The 19,538-nt window shown below is 37.1% G+C and overlaps 1 protein-coding gene across 1 annotated transcript in view; it reads right to left on the bottom strand.

The window, feature by feature from the left end:
* Nucleotides 1-19,538, bottom strand: part of AKAP10 (A-kinase anchoring protein 10) — a 78,233-nt gene that overhangs the window by 41,836 nt on the left and 16,859 nt on the right. The window contains exon 4 of the mRNA XM_027047640.2: nucleotides 16,355-16,912. Within this exon, the coding sequence (XP_026903441.2) occupies nucleotides 16,355-16,912 (558 nt within the window). The remainder of the gene's footprint in view (nucleotides 1-16,354; nucleotides 16,913-19,538) is intronic.

Genomic DNA, 19,538 nt, shown 5'->3' with positions numbered 1-19,538 from the left:
AAACTCATTCCAAACAAATTAAAAAAGAAAGAACATTTCCAAACTCATTTTATGAGGTCAGCATTACTCTAATACCAAAACCAAAGACACTATAAGAAAACTACAGAACAATATCCCTGATGAACATAAATGCAAAAACCCTCAACAAAATACTAGCAAACAGAATTCAACAGTACATTAAAGCATCACACACTACGACCAAGTGGAATTCATCCCTGGAGTACAAGGACAGTTCAACATATAGAAATCAATTCTAGTGGTACACCACTTCAACAAACTGAAGGATAAACATCATATGACCTACTCAATAGATGCAGAAGAAGCATTTAACAAAATTCAACACTTCCATGATTTAAAAGTTTCAACACACTAGGAACAAAAAAAAGGAAATGATCTCAACATAATAAAGGCCACACATGAAAAATTCACAGCTAATATCATACTCAATTGTGGAAAACTGAAAGCTTCTCCTCTAATATCAGCAACAAGGCAGTCAGGACGCCCACTTTTCACACCTCTATTCAACATAGTATTAGAAATCTAACCAAGGTTATTGGGATAGGGGGAAAACAAAGGGCCTCCAAATTGAAAAGAATGAAGTTAAATACCTCTATTTGCAGATGACTTAATCTTACATGTAGAAAACCCTGGGGTGCCTGGGTGGCTCAGTCGGTTAAGCATCTGACTCTTGATTTCGGCTCAGGTCATGATCTCACAGTTCATGAGTTCAAGTCCCACATTGGGCTGTGTGCTGACAGTGCGGAGACTACTTGGGATCCCCTATCTCCCTCTCTCTCTGCCCCTCTTCTGCTTGTGCTCTTGTTCTCTCTCTCTCTCAAAATAAATAAACTTTAAAAAAAAAAGACACAAAAATTAGAAAAAAACCCTGACAGATTTAATTCAGAGTTATAGGATACAAAAATCAATATGCCAAAATTAGTTGCATTTCGGGATGCTTGGGTGGCTCAGTTGGTTAAATGTCCAACTTCGGCTCAAGTCATGATCTCATGGTTAACAGGTTCTAGCCCTGTGTCAGGCTCTGTGCAGACAGTTCAGAACCTGAAACCTGCTTCAGATTCTGTGTCTCCCTCTCTCTCTGACCCTCCCCTGCTTATGCTCTGTCTCTCATTTTCTCTAAAATAAGTAAAAACCAATTTTAAAAAATAAAAAAAAATTAGTTGCATTTATGTATACTAACAACAAACTATCCTATCCAAAAAGGAAACTAAGCAAATAATCCCACTTACAATAGCATCACGAAGAATAAAACACTTAGGAATAAATTTAACCAAGGAAGTGAAAGATCCGTACACTTAAAACTGTAACACACTGCTGAAAGAAATTAAAGAGGACACAAATAAATGGAAAATCATTTTGTGTTCATGCAATGGAAGCCTTAATATTGTTAAGATGTCACTACCCAAAAGTGATTAACAGACTCAACTCAATTCCTATCAACATCTCAAAGGTATTTTTTTCAGAAATAGAAAAAACAATCCTAAAATTCATAAAGAACTACAAAGGACCTGAATAGCCAAAAACAACCTTGAGTAAAAAGAACAAAGCTAAAGGCATCACACTTCCTGATTTCAAAATATATTATGAAGCTACAATAATGAAAACAGTATGGTACTGACATAGAGACAGACATACAGATCAAGAGAACAGAACCACAATGAGATACCATCTCATACATGTGAGGATGATCATAATAATAACAAAAAGAAAACACAACACGTTAACAAATGTTGGTGAGATGTGGAGGAATTGGGAGAATTGGAGTCCACATATACTGTTGGTGGGAATGTAAAATGGTGTAGTTACTATGGAAAACAGTATGGAGCATCCTCAAAAAATTAAAAACTGAACTCTTTTATGATCCAGCAATGCCACTTCTGGGTATTTATTTAAAAAAATTGAATCAGGATCTTGAAGAGATATTTGTACTTCCATGTCATTGCAGGATTATTCACAATTGCCAAGATATAAAAACAACCAAAGGTTCATGGATGGATAAATGTATAAACAAAATGTGGTATATACATTCAATGGAAGACTGTTCAGCCATAAAAAAAAAAAGAAAAAAAAAAAAAGGAAAACCTAACTTATGTAACAACATAAATGAACCTTAAAGGCATAATGCTAAATAAAATAAGTCAGTCACAGAAGGACAAATACTGTAAGATCCCACTTATATGTGGTATCTAGTACAGTCAAACTCAGAGAAACGGAAAATAGAACTGTAGCTGTTAGAAGCTGGAAGGGGAGAAATAGAGAGTTGCGATTAACAGGTATAAAGTTTCAGTTACCCAAGGTGAATACGTTCTGGAGATCTGCTATACGCCATTGTATGTATAGTTAACAGTATTGTACTGTACACTTAAGAATTTGTTAAGAGGGTAGAGTTCATGGATCTCGTTTACCACAACAGAGAAAGAAAAAAGAATTCATGGAAAGAAGAGAAAGTCCCAGAGTTAGGACAAAAGTTCAGGTATGACTCATGATCAGTACTGTCTCTAATGTAGAGAGCTATAAAAAGGTATGTTTTGGGGAAGGGAAGTTGTGCTTGTTTTTTCTCTACATTAATTAATTAATCCTCTCTACACCCAGGGCCTTGAAGAAAGGTATCAATTGTGAAGATTCAGGGGGACTGTTTTGCCTTTAACCAGGTCTAACATAATCCAAGCTAATTCCACTCTCTCAACAGATGTTTATTGTATAGCCACTATGAGCAAATTATTAATCAGAACAAAGACACTAGTTTTGAAGCAAATGCCTATCAAAAAGCCTAAAAATCAGAACCTGTGTTGTTTCTCAGTTTTTGCTTTTCCACCAACTAAAAACAGCTGCCAATCCCAGACAAGTACTGTAAGATGTTGTACAGACGTTAATGCACATTTTTGAGGGGATTAAAACTAACTGAAAGAAGTTTTGATACCTTTAAATAAAATATTAACTGTATTTCATTTCAGAAACACAGAATGAAGTTACACCCTTCTTTTGGATCAGAAAAACTCAGTTTTAAGAATAAAAGGACATTAACATATTTTAAACATTTTAATAAATTAATAAATGAAACAGTTTTAACTCAATAAATGCTTGGCTAAGCAAAGATAAATGCTTTGGTTCAATTTCTAAAATACTCTTTTAATAAAAGAACAAAGGAACATAGAAATGCTTAAAACATCTGCTTTTTAAAAAACATACCTTTTAGGAACCCATGAGGACAGCTTACTGGAAGTAAAGAACTTTCCTTCAATTATTTGAGTGATGTTCAAAACTCCATTACTCACTTTAGTATTTCACTAAGAAGTTTTCAATTTTTAAAAAAATGGCTATTTATTTTGAGAGATAAAGAGGGAGAGAGACAGCAAGCACTCAAGCACAGGAGGGGTGGGAGGGTGGGCGTAGAGAGACAATCCCAAGCAGGCTTCACTGTCAGCACAGAGCCAGACTTGAGGTTCGAACCCACAAACTGTGAGATCACAACCTGAGCAGAGATCAAGAATCAGACGCTTAACCAACTGAGCCACCTGGCACCCTAACTTAGTGTCTACTTAAATGCAAGTACAAAACACCAGTATATTCTAAAGAAGTTACTCGGAAGAAATTACACGTCAATTCTGAATTCTTAGGATCATCAATCTTTAGTTATAAAAGCAATAGGCCATTACAAATTCCTTTACGGTCACCTTGTGAAGCTCAAGAAGTTTTAATACAATGAAAATGATTACAACAGAAACCTTAGAGGCAGGTGTTAGACCATCATCTTCTTAATATATTTGCGTTTTAAGGGGAAAACAGAAAATCTATATAGGATACTCATTCTTTGATTTGCTCTGAAATCCTAAGGACTGGGTCAAGATGAAATAAGCACACCTCACCCACCCCACAGAATGCAACTAAAAACACTAGACAAATGTATCTGAAGACCTGGAAATGGCAGCAGGCAGACAGAAAGGAAACCAGAACTCAAAGTGCCACCAGAGCAGAGCCAAGTGTCCCGCTTTGTTTCTCCAGTATCTCCTGGCCTGGACTCCAAAGCTGAAACTGCACAAGGATGCACAAAGAAAAAGCTCCAGAGAAGCCCTCTATTTCTGGTCTAAGGAGCAGGAAGGGGTTTCATATGGACAGCAGAGAGTGAGGGAAATCTCCTGGGCTTTCTTTCACTCCAGTCTCCATTCCCAGGCAATGGCAGCAGCACTCAGGCAGGCTCCAAAAGCTCTCCAAACTCTGTCCTTTGACAGAGACACCGTAGTTCCAGTAAGAAGAGGAGAATCCCTATTTCTTTTATCCACTGTCCTCTGGCTGCTTGGCCACAGAAGCTGACATAGTGGTAGAAAGTGAAGCCCCAACTTTCTAGCCAAACAACCAGGAAGGTAGGGTCCCCTAGGCACCAGAAACGGCTAGGGAAACAGCAGAAAAGAAGAAGGCCTGTGAAAAGCATATCAAGTTGTGTGTGTACTCCTCGGCTCACACATGAACTGGGCATGCATGGACTTGACTGTAACAGCATACCAATGGGTGTGAGAACTAAACTATGACCTTTCCATTGGACAGGTCTCAGACTGGACCCTAGCAGGCATAGATACAAATACAATCCAAAACGGAATGGACTCTAGAACCACAGCCTACAGAATGCTAGTTGGAACATGGCTGAACCTAACCAGGTGAATTTCTTGCTAAAACAAAAATTCAACATTCTTCACAGGATCTAAACATGACCCAGAATCATGCAAGTCAAACTGTCCTTAATACAATCCAAAATTAACTGCCATACAAAACCCCAGAAAATCCCATTATCTCACAAGTGAAAAGACAAGCAAGATGATACAGATACACAGATGCTGGAATTACAGAACGAAGATTTTTTTTTTATAACCATGTTCCAAGAAGTAAGGTCAAATACTCTTGAAACAAACAGAAAGACAGCCTCTGCAGAGAAAAAGATTAAAAAAAAAAAAAAAAAAAAAGCACAAGAAGGAAGAGGAGGAGGAGGAGGAGGAACAAATGGAAGGATGAGAACCAGAAAAAAAAATAACCTAAGGTTAAAATTCACTGGAAAGACTCAAAGCATGAGGGAAATGACGGAGGAAAGAATCAGTGAATTCAAAGATATACAAATAGAAAATTTCCAAGCTGAAAAACAGGAAAACAAAAAATTAGACAAAAGCACATAGAGCCTCAAGGATCTGCAGGACAATGACAAACATACAACATTTGGGTCATTAAAATCTCAGAAGAAAGAGAAAGAAGTATGGGGCAAAAAAAAAAAAAAAAAAAAAAAAGTGAAAGAACAATCAATGGCTGAAAACATCCTCCTCTGAAAATCAAAAAGCTCAGTGAACCTCAGATGGGATAACCAAACTGCTGAACATTGGAGACAGGGAAAATATCTCAAAAGCAGCTATAAAAAAGATGCTAAACATAAGATAATAATGATTCCAAGACTGCAGATTTCTCCCAGAAACCATGGAGGCCAGAGGCAGCGAAACAGCACTTTTAAAGTGGTAAGAGAAAAGAACTATCAACCTTGAATTCTCTATCAAATGAAAATTCCTTCAAAATAAAGAAACCCTTAGATGGAAAATTACTGAGAAAATTCTCTGACAGCAGTCCTGCTCTAGGAGAAACGCTAGAGGGATCTTTGCGATGCTGGTGAAATAACAGAAATAACAACTGAACTTCAGGAATGAAGGAACAGCAACAGATATGGCAAATACCGGGCTTACACGTAACAGACAATTCTTTTTTTAAGTTCTGTAAGTTGTGTCCAACAGTTGAAAGCCAAATTCCCAACACCGTCTGATGGGATTTTCAACAAAAGTGGATGACACTACACCACATGAGTGGGGAGACAAAGGGACCTACATGGCCCACTTGATGTAATAAAATGATAATTTTAGGGGCGCCTGGGTGGCTCACTTGGTTGAGTGACCGACTTCGGCTCAGGTCATGATCTCACAGTCCATGTGTTTGAGCCCCGCATCAGGCTCTGTGCTGACAGCTCAGAACCTGGAACTTGCTTCAGATTCTGTGTCTCCCTCTTTCTCTGCCCTCTCCCACTCATGCTCTGTCTCTGTCTCTCTCTCCCAAAAATGAATAAACATTAAAAAAAAAATTTTTTTTTAAAGATAATTTTACATGGACTGTGTATGTATGATGGTATGTACACTGCAATCCCTAGAGAAACCACTAAAAACCTACACAAAGAGATATAATCAAGAACTAAATAGATAAACTCTTAAAAAAATTCAAAGAATCCAAAAGAAAAAAGAATAGGAAATCCAAGGATGGGAACAAACAGAAAAATAAAATGGGAGACATAAATTCAAACACATTAATAATTACACTTAATATAATTATATATGTTAAATTAATAAGTATTGGCAATTACATTTACATATTAAAAGGTAAATAATCACGTTGTAATTAACTACACTTAATATAAAGAACTACACTACAACTTATACTGAAATAAATTTATCAACAAAAAACCAGACTGTCAGAATGGATTAAAAAAAAAAATGACCCAACTACATGCTATCAAAAGAAACTCACTTTAAAAATGATAAAGGCAAGGGGTGCCTGGGTGGCTCAGTCAGTTGGGCATCCCTTTGGCTCAGGTCAAGATATCACAGTCTGTGAGTTCAAGCCCCACGTCAGACTCTGCACTGACAGCTCAGAGCCTGGAGCCTACTTCAGATTCTGTCTCCTTCTCTCTCTTACCCTCCCCCACTCACACTCTGTGTGTGTGTCTCTCTCTCTCTCTCTCTCTCAAAAATAAAATAAAAACATTAAAAAAAATGATAAAGGCAAGTCAAAAGTAAAGCGAAAGAAAAAGATGTACCATGAACTGCAGTGGCTATATAAGTCAGACAGAAGAGATTTCTGACCTTAGAACAAGTGAAGTTACCACAGATAAAGAGGAACATTACAAAATGGTAGGATCGATTTACCAAGAAGATTCAATGATTCTAAATAGGTACAAACCTAACAACAGAGCCTCAAAATACATGCAAAAACAGAACTGAAAGCACAATTGGAAAAATCCACAACTATGCTCAGAGACTTCAACACTCCTCTCTCAGTAACAGATATAAAAAACAGAAAAGTACTGGCAATGATACAGAAAAACTGAACACCATCATCAACCAACTCCATAGAATTGACATTTATAGAAAACTATCAAACAGCAGTATGTTCTTTTCATTGTATGGGAGTTATTCACCAAGATAAACCATATCCTAGGCTATTTAAAAATTTTAACAAATTTAGGGGCACTTGGATGGCTTGGTTGAGCGTCCGACTTCGGCTCAGGTCATAATCTCACAGCTCGTGAGTTCGAGCCCTGCATCGGGCTCTGTGCTGACAGCTCAGAGCCTGGAGCCTGCTACGAATTCTGTGTCTCCCTCTCTCTCTGCTCCTCCCCTGATCGCGCTCTGTCTCTGTCTCTCTCTCAAAATAAACATTAAAAAAAGGTTTTAATGAAAAAATTAACAAATTTAAAAGAATTGAAATCATTCAAAGTATGTTTTCTAACCATGATATATTTACACGGGAAGTCAGTAACAAAAAGATCACAGATAAAATTCTTCAAACACCTGAAAATTAAACAACATATTTCTAAATAATCATGGGCAAAAGAGTAAGACTTCAGGGAAATTAGGCATTTTATTTTTATTTAATTCAAAGTATCAGAATTTGTGGGGTGTAGATAAAACAGTGATTGGAAGGAAATTTATAGCATTACATGCTTCTCTTAAAATACAAAGGTCTCTGGGTGGCCTGCTTGGCTCAGTGGGTTAAGTGTCCGACTTTTGATTTCCACCCAGGTCATGATCCCAGAGTTGTGGGATCAAGCCCCGCATAGGGCTCTGTACTGACAGTGCGGAGCCTGTTTGGGATTCTCTCTCTCCCTCTCTCTCTCTGCCCCCTCCTGCTTGCATGCCCATGCATGTGAGCAAGCTCTCTCTTTCTCAAAATAAATAAATAAGCTTAAAAAAAAAAAAAAAGGTCTCTTGGGGCACCTGGCTGGCTCAGTCACTAGAGTATGTGACTCTTGATATCAGTCAGGGTTATGAGTTTGAGCCCCACATTGGGTGTAGAGATTACTTAAAAAAATAAAATCTTTCAAAAAATTAAAAAAAAAAAGGTCTCAAATAAACGATATAAGTTTCTATCTTAAGAAATGAGAAAAAGTAAATCTAAAGCAAGCATGAGAAGGGGCTCCTGGGTGGCTCAGTTGGTTGGGCAACTGACTTCAGCTCAGGTCATGATCTCACAGTTTGTGAGTTCGAGCCCCGCATGGAGCTCTGTGCTGACAGCTCAGAGCCTGGAGCTACTTCAGATTCTGTGTCTTCCTCTCTCTCTACACCTCCCTCACTTGTGCTCTCTCTCTCTCTCTCTCTCTCTCTCTCTCAAAAATAAACATTAAAAAAAATTTAAAGCAAGCAGGAGGAAAGAAATAACACACAGCAGAAAAATCCGTAAAATTGAAAAGAGAAAAACAGATAAAAAATCAATTGTAAATCAAAAGCTGGTTCTTTTAAAAAGACAGATTAAACCCCTATGTATGCTAGCAAAGAAGAAAGAAGACACAATTACCAATATCAGGAATGAAAAAGGGGTATTACTACAAACTCAAGATTAAAAAAGAAAGTAAGGGAATCCTAGATAATTACATGCCCATAAATTCAACAATTTAATGAAAATAACAATTCATTGAAAGCTGCAAAGTACTAACATTCCCTCAAGAAGAAATAGATAACCTGAATAGTCCTAGATCTATTAAAGAAACGGAATTTATAGTTTGAAACACTCTGAAAAAACACACAAAAAAACCCCAACAATTCTACATGATCTTTTCCAGAAAACAGAAGTGGTGGGAAAATGTCCCAACTCATTTTTGGGGGCCAACATTACATTGATACTAAAATCAGACAAAAGCAGTACAAGAAAACTACAGACCAAATCCATCATAAACGTAAATGCAAAAATGACCAACAAAATTTAGAAAATCAAATCTAGCAACATATGAGAATAAAACACACCACACAACCAAATGGCACTAAACCTGGGAATGCAAGGTTATTCAAACTTTCAAAAATCAATCAATATAACCCATCACATTTACAGACAAAGAAAGGAAAACTACATGGTCGTATCAAACGACACAGACAAAACATGTGACAAAATTCAACACCATTCATGATTCAAACAACTCTCAAGAAACCACTAAGAGAAGCAGACTTCCATCAACCTATAAAGAGCCTTTATAAAAAACTCATGGTTAACCTCATACTTCATGGTGAAAGACTAAATGCTTTCCCTCCAAGATCAGGAACAAGGATATTCATTCTCACCACTCCTAATCAACACAATACAGCAAGTCCTAGCTTAGTGCAATAAGGCAACAGGAAAAGAAAAAAAAAAAAAGATCAGAAAGCAAGAAGTAACTGTCCTTATTCACAAACAACATCAATGTAGAAAATCCCAAGTAATCTACAGAAAAACTACTAGAAGTAGTGAGTTTCATAAGGTCACAGAATAGGTTAACATATAAAAGTCAATCATATTTCTATATACTAGCAATAATAAATTAGAAACAGAAATTTTTAAAATAGCATTCACGGGGCACCTGGGTGGCTCAGTTGATTGAGTATCCGACTTCAGCTCGGGTCATGATCTAACGGTTCATGAGTTCAAGCCCTGCATTTGGCTATCTGCTGTCAGCACAGAGCCCGCTTCAGATCCTCTGTCTTTCTCTCTGCCCCTACCCCACTCACACTCTCTCAAAAAGAAATAAAAACATTAAAAACAAAATTGCACTCACAATAGCACCAAAAAGAAATACTTAGATATAAGTTTAAAAAAATATATGAAGGATGTGTACACTGAGGACTACATATTGCTGATAAATAAATAAGATACCTAAGTAAATAAAAACATTCTCCATGTTCATGTATTCTAAGACTTGATACAGTTAACATGTAAATTCTTATCAAACTGACCTAAGGATTGAATGCAATTCCAATAAAAACTCCATCAGGATTTCTTTTCTTTTCTTTAATGTTTGTTTATTTTTGACGGGGGGTGGGAGAGACAGAGTGCAAGTGCGGGAGGGGCAGAGAGTGAGGGAGACACAGAATCCGAAGTAGGCTCCAGGCTCTGAGTTGTCAGCACAGAGACCCACACGGGGCTTGAACCCACCAACTGTGAGATCATGATCTGTGGAAAGCAGGATGCTTAACCGACGGAGTCACCCAGGCACCCCTACCAGGATTTCTTATAGATATAGACAAGATTGTGCTAAAGATTATATTTAGGGGGAAAAAAAAAACTAGAATAGACAGAACAATTTTGAAAAAGAAAAAACAAACTTGGAGACCTCATACTATCTAATTTTAAGACTTACTGTAAAGCTACAGTAATGAAGACAGTGGATACTGATTGGTGAAGGAACAGACACATGTTATCAGTGGAACAGAACAGAGTCCATAAATAGACCTACAGAAATATGGCTAAGGTACAAGGGCAAGTCAACACAGTAAGGGTAGTCTTTTCAATTAGTGGTGTTGAAACAACACCATATTCATATGCAAAAATAAAAAACAATACAAAAATATTTGACCACCCCTTACATCTTAGTATTAACTCAAAATAGACCATATATCTAACTGTGAAGGATGAAATCATAGTACTTTTAGAAGAACACACAAGAGAAAATCTTCATGACCGTTAATTAGGCAAACAGTTCTCAGGGTATGACTCCAAAAGCACAATCCATAAAAGAAAAAAGTCACTAAATTAATCAAAAAGTCCTCTTGTTCTGTGAAAGACACTATTAAGAGAATGAGAAGTCAAGCTATCAACTAGGAGAAAACATCTGAAATCACATAGCCAAAACAGTTTTATACCCAGAACACACACACAAAAAAAACCTCTCAAAATTCAATGTCAGTAAAACAGACAATCCAAGAAAATATGGGAGTATGTTGCTGGTGGATATGCAAAATGGTACAGCCACTCTACAAAACAGTCGGACAGTTTTTTATATAATTAAACATATACCATATAATTCAGCAAACTTACCACTTGGTATTTGCCCTAGAGAAATAAAAACTTTTGTCCACACAAAAAAACGTATACATGCACAAATGTTTATAGCAGTTTTATTCATAATCATTAACAACTGGAAACAATCCAGACGTCCTTAAACTGGTGAATGGATAGTACATCCATACAATGAATATTACTTAGCAATAAAAAGCTATGAACATCTTGACAGAACATGGATAAATTTCAAGCCATTATGCTAAGTCAAAGAAGCCTATCTCAAAGGCTACATATTGTAAAAATTCATTTGTATGGCACTCCAGAAAAGGCAAAACTACAGAGTCAGATAGATCAGTGGTTGCCAAATGATGTGACAGAGGAGGGTTTAAACACAAAGGTGACAAAACTATTCTTATCCTGTGAGGACAGTTACAGGAACCTATGCATGTGTTAAAATTCATACAAATATACATCAAACGAGGTCAAATCTATTGCACTAAAATTTTTTAAACTAATGAAAAATGAAAAAACAAGTACTCTTTTAATAACTCCACTATTTCTTTTTTTTTTTTTTTTTTTTAACATTTATTTATTTTTGAGAGAGTGTAAGAGCGTGCGTGGGCAGGGGAGGGACTCAGAGAGGGAAACACAGAATCGAAAGCAGGCTCCAGGATCCGAGCTGTCAGTACAGAACCTGACATGGGGCTTGAACTCACAAACCATGAGATTGTGACCTGAGCTGAAGTCAGATGCTTAACCGACTGAACCACCTAGGCGCCCCATCCTCCACTGCTATTTCTATGTTTTATTGAAATAAACTACCACCAAACCAAAAGGCTTCCAAAAAAAAAAAAAAAGAAAGAAAAAAAGAAAAGGAAGTGTATTACAATTAAACAGACTTCCATTTCCAGAAACAGGCAAGACTAGATGTTTAAAACAATTCTTCACAATACTAAATTTCCCCAAAATGCTTTTTAAAAGTATATCAGAGTTCGTGGCAAAGCAAGGGAAACAGTGAGAGGAAGAAAACAAGGACAAGCAATTCCTTAATCTGAAAACTGTGGGGCCAGTAATATTTTAGAATTCAGAATCTGGGCAGTTTTTATAGAGGTAATGCACTGTGTTTATAGAAACCAGGTTAATCCTCTAGCAGCATGTGGGACAACACCACATAATCAAACACATCTATGTTTCTGCAGTAAGTTCATACCAGTCCAGGTCAAGTTTCGTCCTTTTAAAAAATAACCTGGGATAGTCAAAGCTTTCTGGATTTCTAAATTGCAGATGAAGAACTGTGGAGCTGCAGGAGCCAGTGCAAATCAAGATGGGCATAAGTACAGAGGGGAAGGGCATTCACCTGGGAAAACCACCAATGTCAAGAGACTTGAGTGTGCCTTTTCAAGAGCAGTTGCCCAGGACCCAAATAGGGTAGAATTTGGGTTTTAAGTGGTAGAAATTTTAGTTTTAAGTGGTAACTAAAACTAATGGATGGTACTGAAGCTGGCCCCAGATGCAGGACAAATGCAAATGCAGACATACTCTGAAATAAGCCCATTTAAATAGATTTCTCAAACAATTCCCACAGATAAAAATCCAAAAACCTATGTTCACAGTCAAAACCACTAAAATCACAAGCTACCAAGAGTGTAAATCTGAAGAAACAAATACTGAATCAGATCCACAAAAACTACAGCTATTGGAATTATCAGATGATGAATATATATTTAATAAATTTAAATAGAAAATGGGCTCAAGAGTGGGATGAAGGGATAAAGGAAGAAGAAACTAAAAAATGATGAGGCAAATTTGAATTGTAAAATTTTTTTCTAGAAATAAAAAATTCAGTTAGCTTTTAAATAAGAATAACATTAAAAAATTATTCAACAGCAGATTAGACAGACCCATATTGAGACAATCAATGAATTAAATAAAAAACAGATCTGAAGAAAACACCACCAATGTGGAAAAGTTACCTATTATAGATTTCAACTCTAGGATATTCTGGAAAAGGCAAAACTATGGAGACAGTAAAAAGATTAGTGGTTGTCAGGGATAAGCAGGTAGGAAGAGATGAATAGACAGAGTACGGAGGATTTTTTAGGACAGTGAAAATACTCTAACACCATAAATGATGGATACAGGTCATTATACATTTGTTCAAACCTGTAAGAATGAACAACACCAAAAGTGAACCCTAATGTAAACTATGGACTTTGAGTGACTATAAGGTATCCAGGTAGGTTCATCAACTGCAATAAATGTTCCACTCTAGTGGGGGACGTGGATGATGGGAGAGGCCTCTGTATGTGTGGGGCAAGGGTATATGGGAAATCTCTGTACCTTCCCCTCAATTTTGCTGTGAACCTTAAACTGCTCAGAAAAAATAAAGTCTTACTACAGGGGAAAAAAAAAAAAAAAGAAAAAGCAAACAAAGAAAAGCCAAGAAAGAAATCACCTAGCCCTGTAAGAAACAAAGAACAGATAAGATAAAAAAAAGAGGAAAAACTTGGAGGCTGTCTAATCAGAATTCTAGAAGGTAATAACTGAAAAATTCAGAGGGTGTAACTCCCAAATGGACAGAGAAGAAATCAAGAAAGAGGTGCTATTGTTGAAATGCCTGGACTTTAACTTTAGCTCCACCCTCTCCCCTCCCCTCATTCTATAACCCGAGGCAAGTTCCTTTACTTTCCTAAATCATGATTTTCTCATGTGTAAAACAGGCTAAGGATGGCGATCTCATACAGGTGTTGGAGTTAAGTGGAATTCAAGGGCAGCACTTGGCACAGAACCCAACAGAGGTCACCGGTTGGCAATTAACAAATAATCGCATCTATAAAGTTCATTAAAAATGGTAGTAAATTAAGAATAAGATGAGGATGAAATAAGCATTTCTGGGTTAATGATTTGATTTCAAACTCTGTGGAAGGGGAAGGCAGGACACTTAACCCTTCCTCACTGGTTAATTCTGCGAATATCCTTCTTAGAGGATCCAATCCTGTAGGTATCCCTGCTGTTCCTTTTTTATATGCCAAGCCTACTCAGGACACTCTCCATCCAAATCCTTCCAAATCTGCAAGTGGGTGTGAAGAGAAAAGAAACCTTTTCTAGTCCTAGCCTCAGCAATCAGACAACAAAAAGAAATCAAAGGCATCCAAATCAGCAAGGAGGAAGTCAACGTTCACTCTTCGCAGACAACACGATATTCTATGTGGAAAACCCAAAAGACTTCACCAAAAAACTGCTGGAACTGATACACGAACTCAGCAAAGTCACAGAATATAAAATCAATGTACAGAAATCAGTTGCATTTCTATACACACACTAATAATGAACCAGCAGAAAGAGGAATCAAGGAATCAATCCCATTTACCATTGCACCAAAACCCATAAAATACCTAGGAATAAACCTAGCCAAAAATGTGAAAAATCTACACACTGAAAACTATAGAAAGCTTATGAAAAGAAACTGAAGAAGACACACAAAAAAATGGAAAAACATTCCATGCTCATGGATTGGAAGAACAAATATTGTTAAAATGCCAATTACTACCCAAAGCAATCTACACATTCAATGCAATCCCTATCAGAGTAACACCAGCATTCTTCACAGACCTAGAACAAGCAATCCTAAAATTTGTATGAAACCAGAAGAGACCCCGAATAGCCAAAGTAATCCTGAAAAAGAAAACCAAAGCTGGAGGCATCACAAGCCCGGACTCCAAGCTGTATTACAAAGCTGTAATCGTCAAGATCATATGGTACTGGCACAAAAACAGACACATAGATCAATGGAACAGAACAGAGAACCCAGAATGGACCCACAAATATGTGGCCAACTAATCTTTGACAGGAAAGATTATCCAATGGAAAAAAGACAGTCTCTTTAGCAAATGGTGTTGGGAAAACTGGACAGCGACGAGCAGAAGAATGACCCTGGACCATTTTCTTACACCATACACAAAAATAAACTCAAAATGGATGAAAGACCTAAACATAAGACAGGAAGTCATCAAAATCCTAGAGAAAACAGACAACAACTTCTTTGGCCTCAGCTGCAGCAACTTCTTACTTGACACATCTCCAGAGGCAAGGAAAACAAAAGCAGAAATGAACTATTGGGACCTCATCAAGATAAAAAGCTTCTGCACAGCAAAGGAAACAATCAGCAAAACTAAAAGGTAACCAATGGAATGGGAAAGAATATTTGCAAATGACATCTCAGATAAAGGGTTAATATCCAAAAGTCTATAAAGAATTTATCAAACTCAGCATGCGCAAAAAACAAATAATCCAGTGAAGAAATGGGCAAAAGATACGAATAGACAGTTTTCCAAACAAGACATCCAGATGGCTAACAGACACATGAAAAGATGCTCAATATCACTCAGTATCAGGGAAATACAAATCAATACCACAATGAGATACCACCTCATACCTATCAGAATGACTAAAATTAACTCAGGCAACAACAGATGTCAGTGAGGATGCAGAGAAAGAGAAACCCTTTTGCACTGCTGGTAGGAATGCAAACTGGTGCAGCCACTCTGGAAAACAGTATGGAAGTTCCTCAAAAAATTAAAAATACAACTACCCTATGACCCAGCAATTGCAGTACTAGGTATTTATCCAAAGGATACAAAAATGCTGATTCGAGGGGGCACATGCACCCCAATGATTATAGCAGCACCATTGACAACAGTCAAAGTGTGGCAAGAGCCCAAATGTCCATCAACTGATAAATGGATAAAGAAGATGTGGTATATATATACAATGGAGTATCACTCGGCAATCAAAAAGAATGAAATCTTGCCATTTGTGACAACATGTATGGAACCAGAGTGTATTATGCTAAGTGAAATAAGTCAGTCAGAGAAAGACAAATATATGATTTCACTCACATAATGGAATTTAAGAAACAAAACAGATGAACAGAGGGGAAGGGAAGCAAATATAAGATAAGACAGAAAGAGACAAACCATGGGACACTTAAATACAGAGAACAAACTGAGGGCTGCTGATGGGTGGGGGAATGGGCTAAGTGGGCAACGGGCATTAAGGAGGGCACTTATTGGGATGAGCATTGGGTGTTACATGTAAGTGATGAATCACTAAATTCTATTCCTGAACTCATTATTACATTATATGTTAACTAACCTGGATTTAAATCAATCAATCAATCAATCAATCAATAAGAAAACGATTCCAACCCTTCTATTCCCCTCAAGTTCTACTTTGTAAACTGATTAAACAAACAAACCAAACAGGATAAAGAGAGACAAGAAAATCACATACTTACTTTTCATTAATTTTCCTGATAAGTCCTTTAGTGGTGAAGAGGGACTATTTCTACTGGCTACTAGAAGTCTGGAGGAGGATTCTTGGGTTTCCATGGAAAGTTGATGAGTTCCTGTTCTGGCCATTTCAAGATGGAGAGAATGGGCACTGTCACATTCCCGGGAAAGCAGCAAGTGATTCTGAATGTTGCTAGTTCTATTATTCACGTCAATTCCTTCTGATTGAGTCATAAGCAACTGGGCTGAGCAAGAATCCTCCAATCTCTTGTCAAGAGACTCAGTTATAAAAGACGTTGTAGTTTCGTGCTTTTTAGATGGAGAGACAGGTTCGGCCAATGAGCTCTGCTTCACTGTGTTCAGACTGTGTGCTCTTATTCGAGACCAAGTCGTAGAGTGAAAACTTTCAGCCTCTAACCAAAATTTAACCAAATGCTCCATTCTCCGAAGTTCCATGAATTGAATGAAATAAGGGAGGACAACTGTGTCATGTAAGACTTGTTCAAGAGTCTTTGAAAGACTGGATTTGGTCTCTTGAGTCTGGTAGTCCAGACAAGATCTGCCTAAAAGAAGCAAAAGATTAGCAGCTCAGTAACAAATAATTCAAGATTGACAGATAAGTCAGTCACTTTTAGCATCAGTGGTACCAGAATTCTTGAATAAAGTTTACTTCCCTAGCAATTTAAATGAATAAAGAACTAAAAACTCTATACTTCTGGCTTCTAAACAAGCAAAGAAACAACTGTCCAAAACTTATTTAATCCATCAAAAAGCTCTCTGTAACTCAAGTATTATCCCTTTTAATGGCAGTTCAGACCATGTAAAGTCTTAAAAAAAAAAAAAAAACTTATGATACTAGTCCCAGAGAAAGGAAAATAGGCCAATAAAAATATGAAAATATATTCAATCTAGTTAAAAATCCCAGAAAAGCAAATTAATACAAGGTCACATTTTTGTCTGTCAAACTGGAAGATGTTGTTTCAAAAAGTAACAATTAACAAAGGCAAAGGAAAAACAGGTCAACACTGTCACCCACTGATGATGAGAAGAAAAGATGGGAAAACCTTTTTGAAGGAGCACTCAGTAACAGACAGCAAAGCTTTAGAAATCTCCATGATTTTCAATCTAGTAACTCCACTTCTAGGAACTTTTCCTGAGGAAAATTGTGGATGTGTGGATATAGCTAGAAAAATGTTACCAACTCTCAGCACTGATTACAACAGAATAAAGAACAGTTCTTGGAGATTAGCTTGAAAAATAAAATTAAATAAAACTTAATAAAAATATGTTCATTTTACATTAGACTAAATTTAGGTTATGATTCTAACCACAAACTAGTTATTAAACAAAAAATTTAAAAACATTTTTTACATTCACAGCAGTGGCACATTGAGGTTCATTTTCATAAAATTAACAAGGGCTTCATCAATTTTTCAAAAGGGCTCTTCTTCATCCTTTGATATTCAAATCATTTTCTTTTGAATCTCTCTGCGGATCATCCTTGCTGGTTGTCTCATTGTCAATGTTAACTAGGGCATCTTGGTCAACATCACTTTCACGAACTTCAGAAAATCCTGACCCTTTACAAGACTTACAATATTTTATTTTTTTTAAGTTTATTTACTTTATTTTGAGAGAGAGAGAGAGAGCAGGGGAGGGGCAGAGTGAGGGAGAGAGAATCCCAAGCAGGCTCCGTGCTGTCAGCACAGAGCCCAATGCGGGGCTCGAACTCAACAGTGAGATCATGACTTGAGCTGAAACCAAGAGTTGGAGCCATGCAGGCACCCCTAGAATTACAATTTTTTAAATTAAACTTCTAAAAAAATGTTTAATGTTTGCTTATTTTTGAGAGAGAGAGAGAGAGACAGAGCGGGTGCGGGAGTGGGTCAGAGAGAGGAGGAGACAAAGAATCCAAAGCAGGCTCCAGGCTCTGTGCTGTCAGCACAGAGCCCAATGCAGGGCTCAAACTCACAAACCGTGAGCTCATAACCTGAGCTGAAGTTGGACACTCAACCGACTGAGCCACCCAGGCACCCCTAAATTAAACTTTCAATTTTGACATAATGGTAAATTCAAAAAAAAGTGTAAGACACAATATAGAGATCCCATGTACCCCTTACCCAGGTTCCCCTATGGTAACATCTTACAAAACTACAGTACAGTATCCCGCCAAGGTACTGACATTGATACAATCCACCAATCTTACTCAGATTTCCCATTTTACCTGTACTCACTCATGTACTTTGTTCTATGCAATTTTATCACATGTAACCACCAAGATACTCAACAGTTCCAATGCTACATGGATCCCTCATATGGCCTTTTATAACCACCTCCTCTGTTCCTAACCTCTGGCAAACACTACCGTGTTCTTCATTTCTCTAATTTTGTCGTTTCAAGAATATTATACAGAGGCGCCTGGGTGGTTCAGTCAGATCCTCTGCCCCCGCCTCTGCCCCTGCCCACTTATGCACACACGCTCTCTCAAAAATAAATATTTAAAAATCATTTATAAAAAGAATATTATACAGATGGAATCATACTACACAAATATAACATTTTGGGACTGGCTTTTAACGCTCAGCCTAACTCCCCTGAGATTCATCCAAGTTGTTAGGTATATCAATAGTCTGCTCTTTTTTATTGCTGAGTAGTATTCTGTGGCATGGATGGATCAGTTTATTCAACCACATTCACTCACCTGTGGAAAGACAGTTTTTGGTTTTTAAGCTGCTATGAACACTGGTATATAGGTTTTTTATGTGAATGTAAGTTTCCACTTCTCTGGGATAAATGCTGAGTGAAACTGATGGGTCATATGGTAACTGCATATTCAGCTTTATAAGAAACTGCCAATCTGTTTTCCAGAGTGGCTGTACCATTTCACATTCTCACCAGCAACACAGGAGTAATCCAGTAAAACTTACAATTTTATTTTGTGACCAATACAAATGTTGTTTGCAATGTACTGCTGAGTGTGACCCGTCATAAATACTTTGGCACCTTTGAATAAACACTAATGTTAAGTGAAGATGGCAAAAGAGGGATTAATTTTATTAGACATCAATTTATTCATGGGATTGTTTTTTCAATTTATGATACCATGATATGCAATTTTTATAAGTGCAGAAATCTGGGTGACAAAAATTCAGAAAACATCAATCTCCTTATCTTTAGGGGTGGGGGACA

The sequence above is a fragment of the Acinonyx jubatus genome, chromosome E1, assembly GCF_027475565.1.
Source record: "Acinonyx jubatus isolate Ajub_Pintada_27869175 chromosome E1, VMU_Ajub_asm_v1.0, whole genome shotgun sequence".
Classification (NCBI taxonomy): Eukaryota; Metazoa; Chordata; class Mammalia; order Carnivora; family Felidae; genus Acinonyx; species Acinonyx jubatus.
Note: the sequence above shows the minus strand (reverse complement) of the source record. Positions and strands in the feature narration are given on the sequence as shown.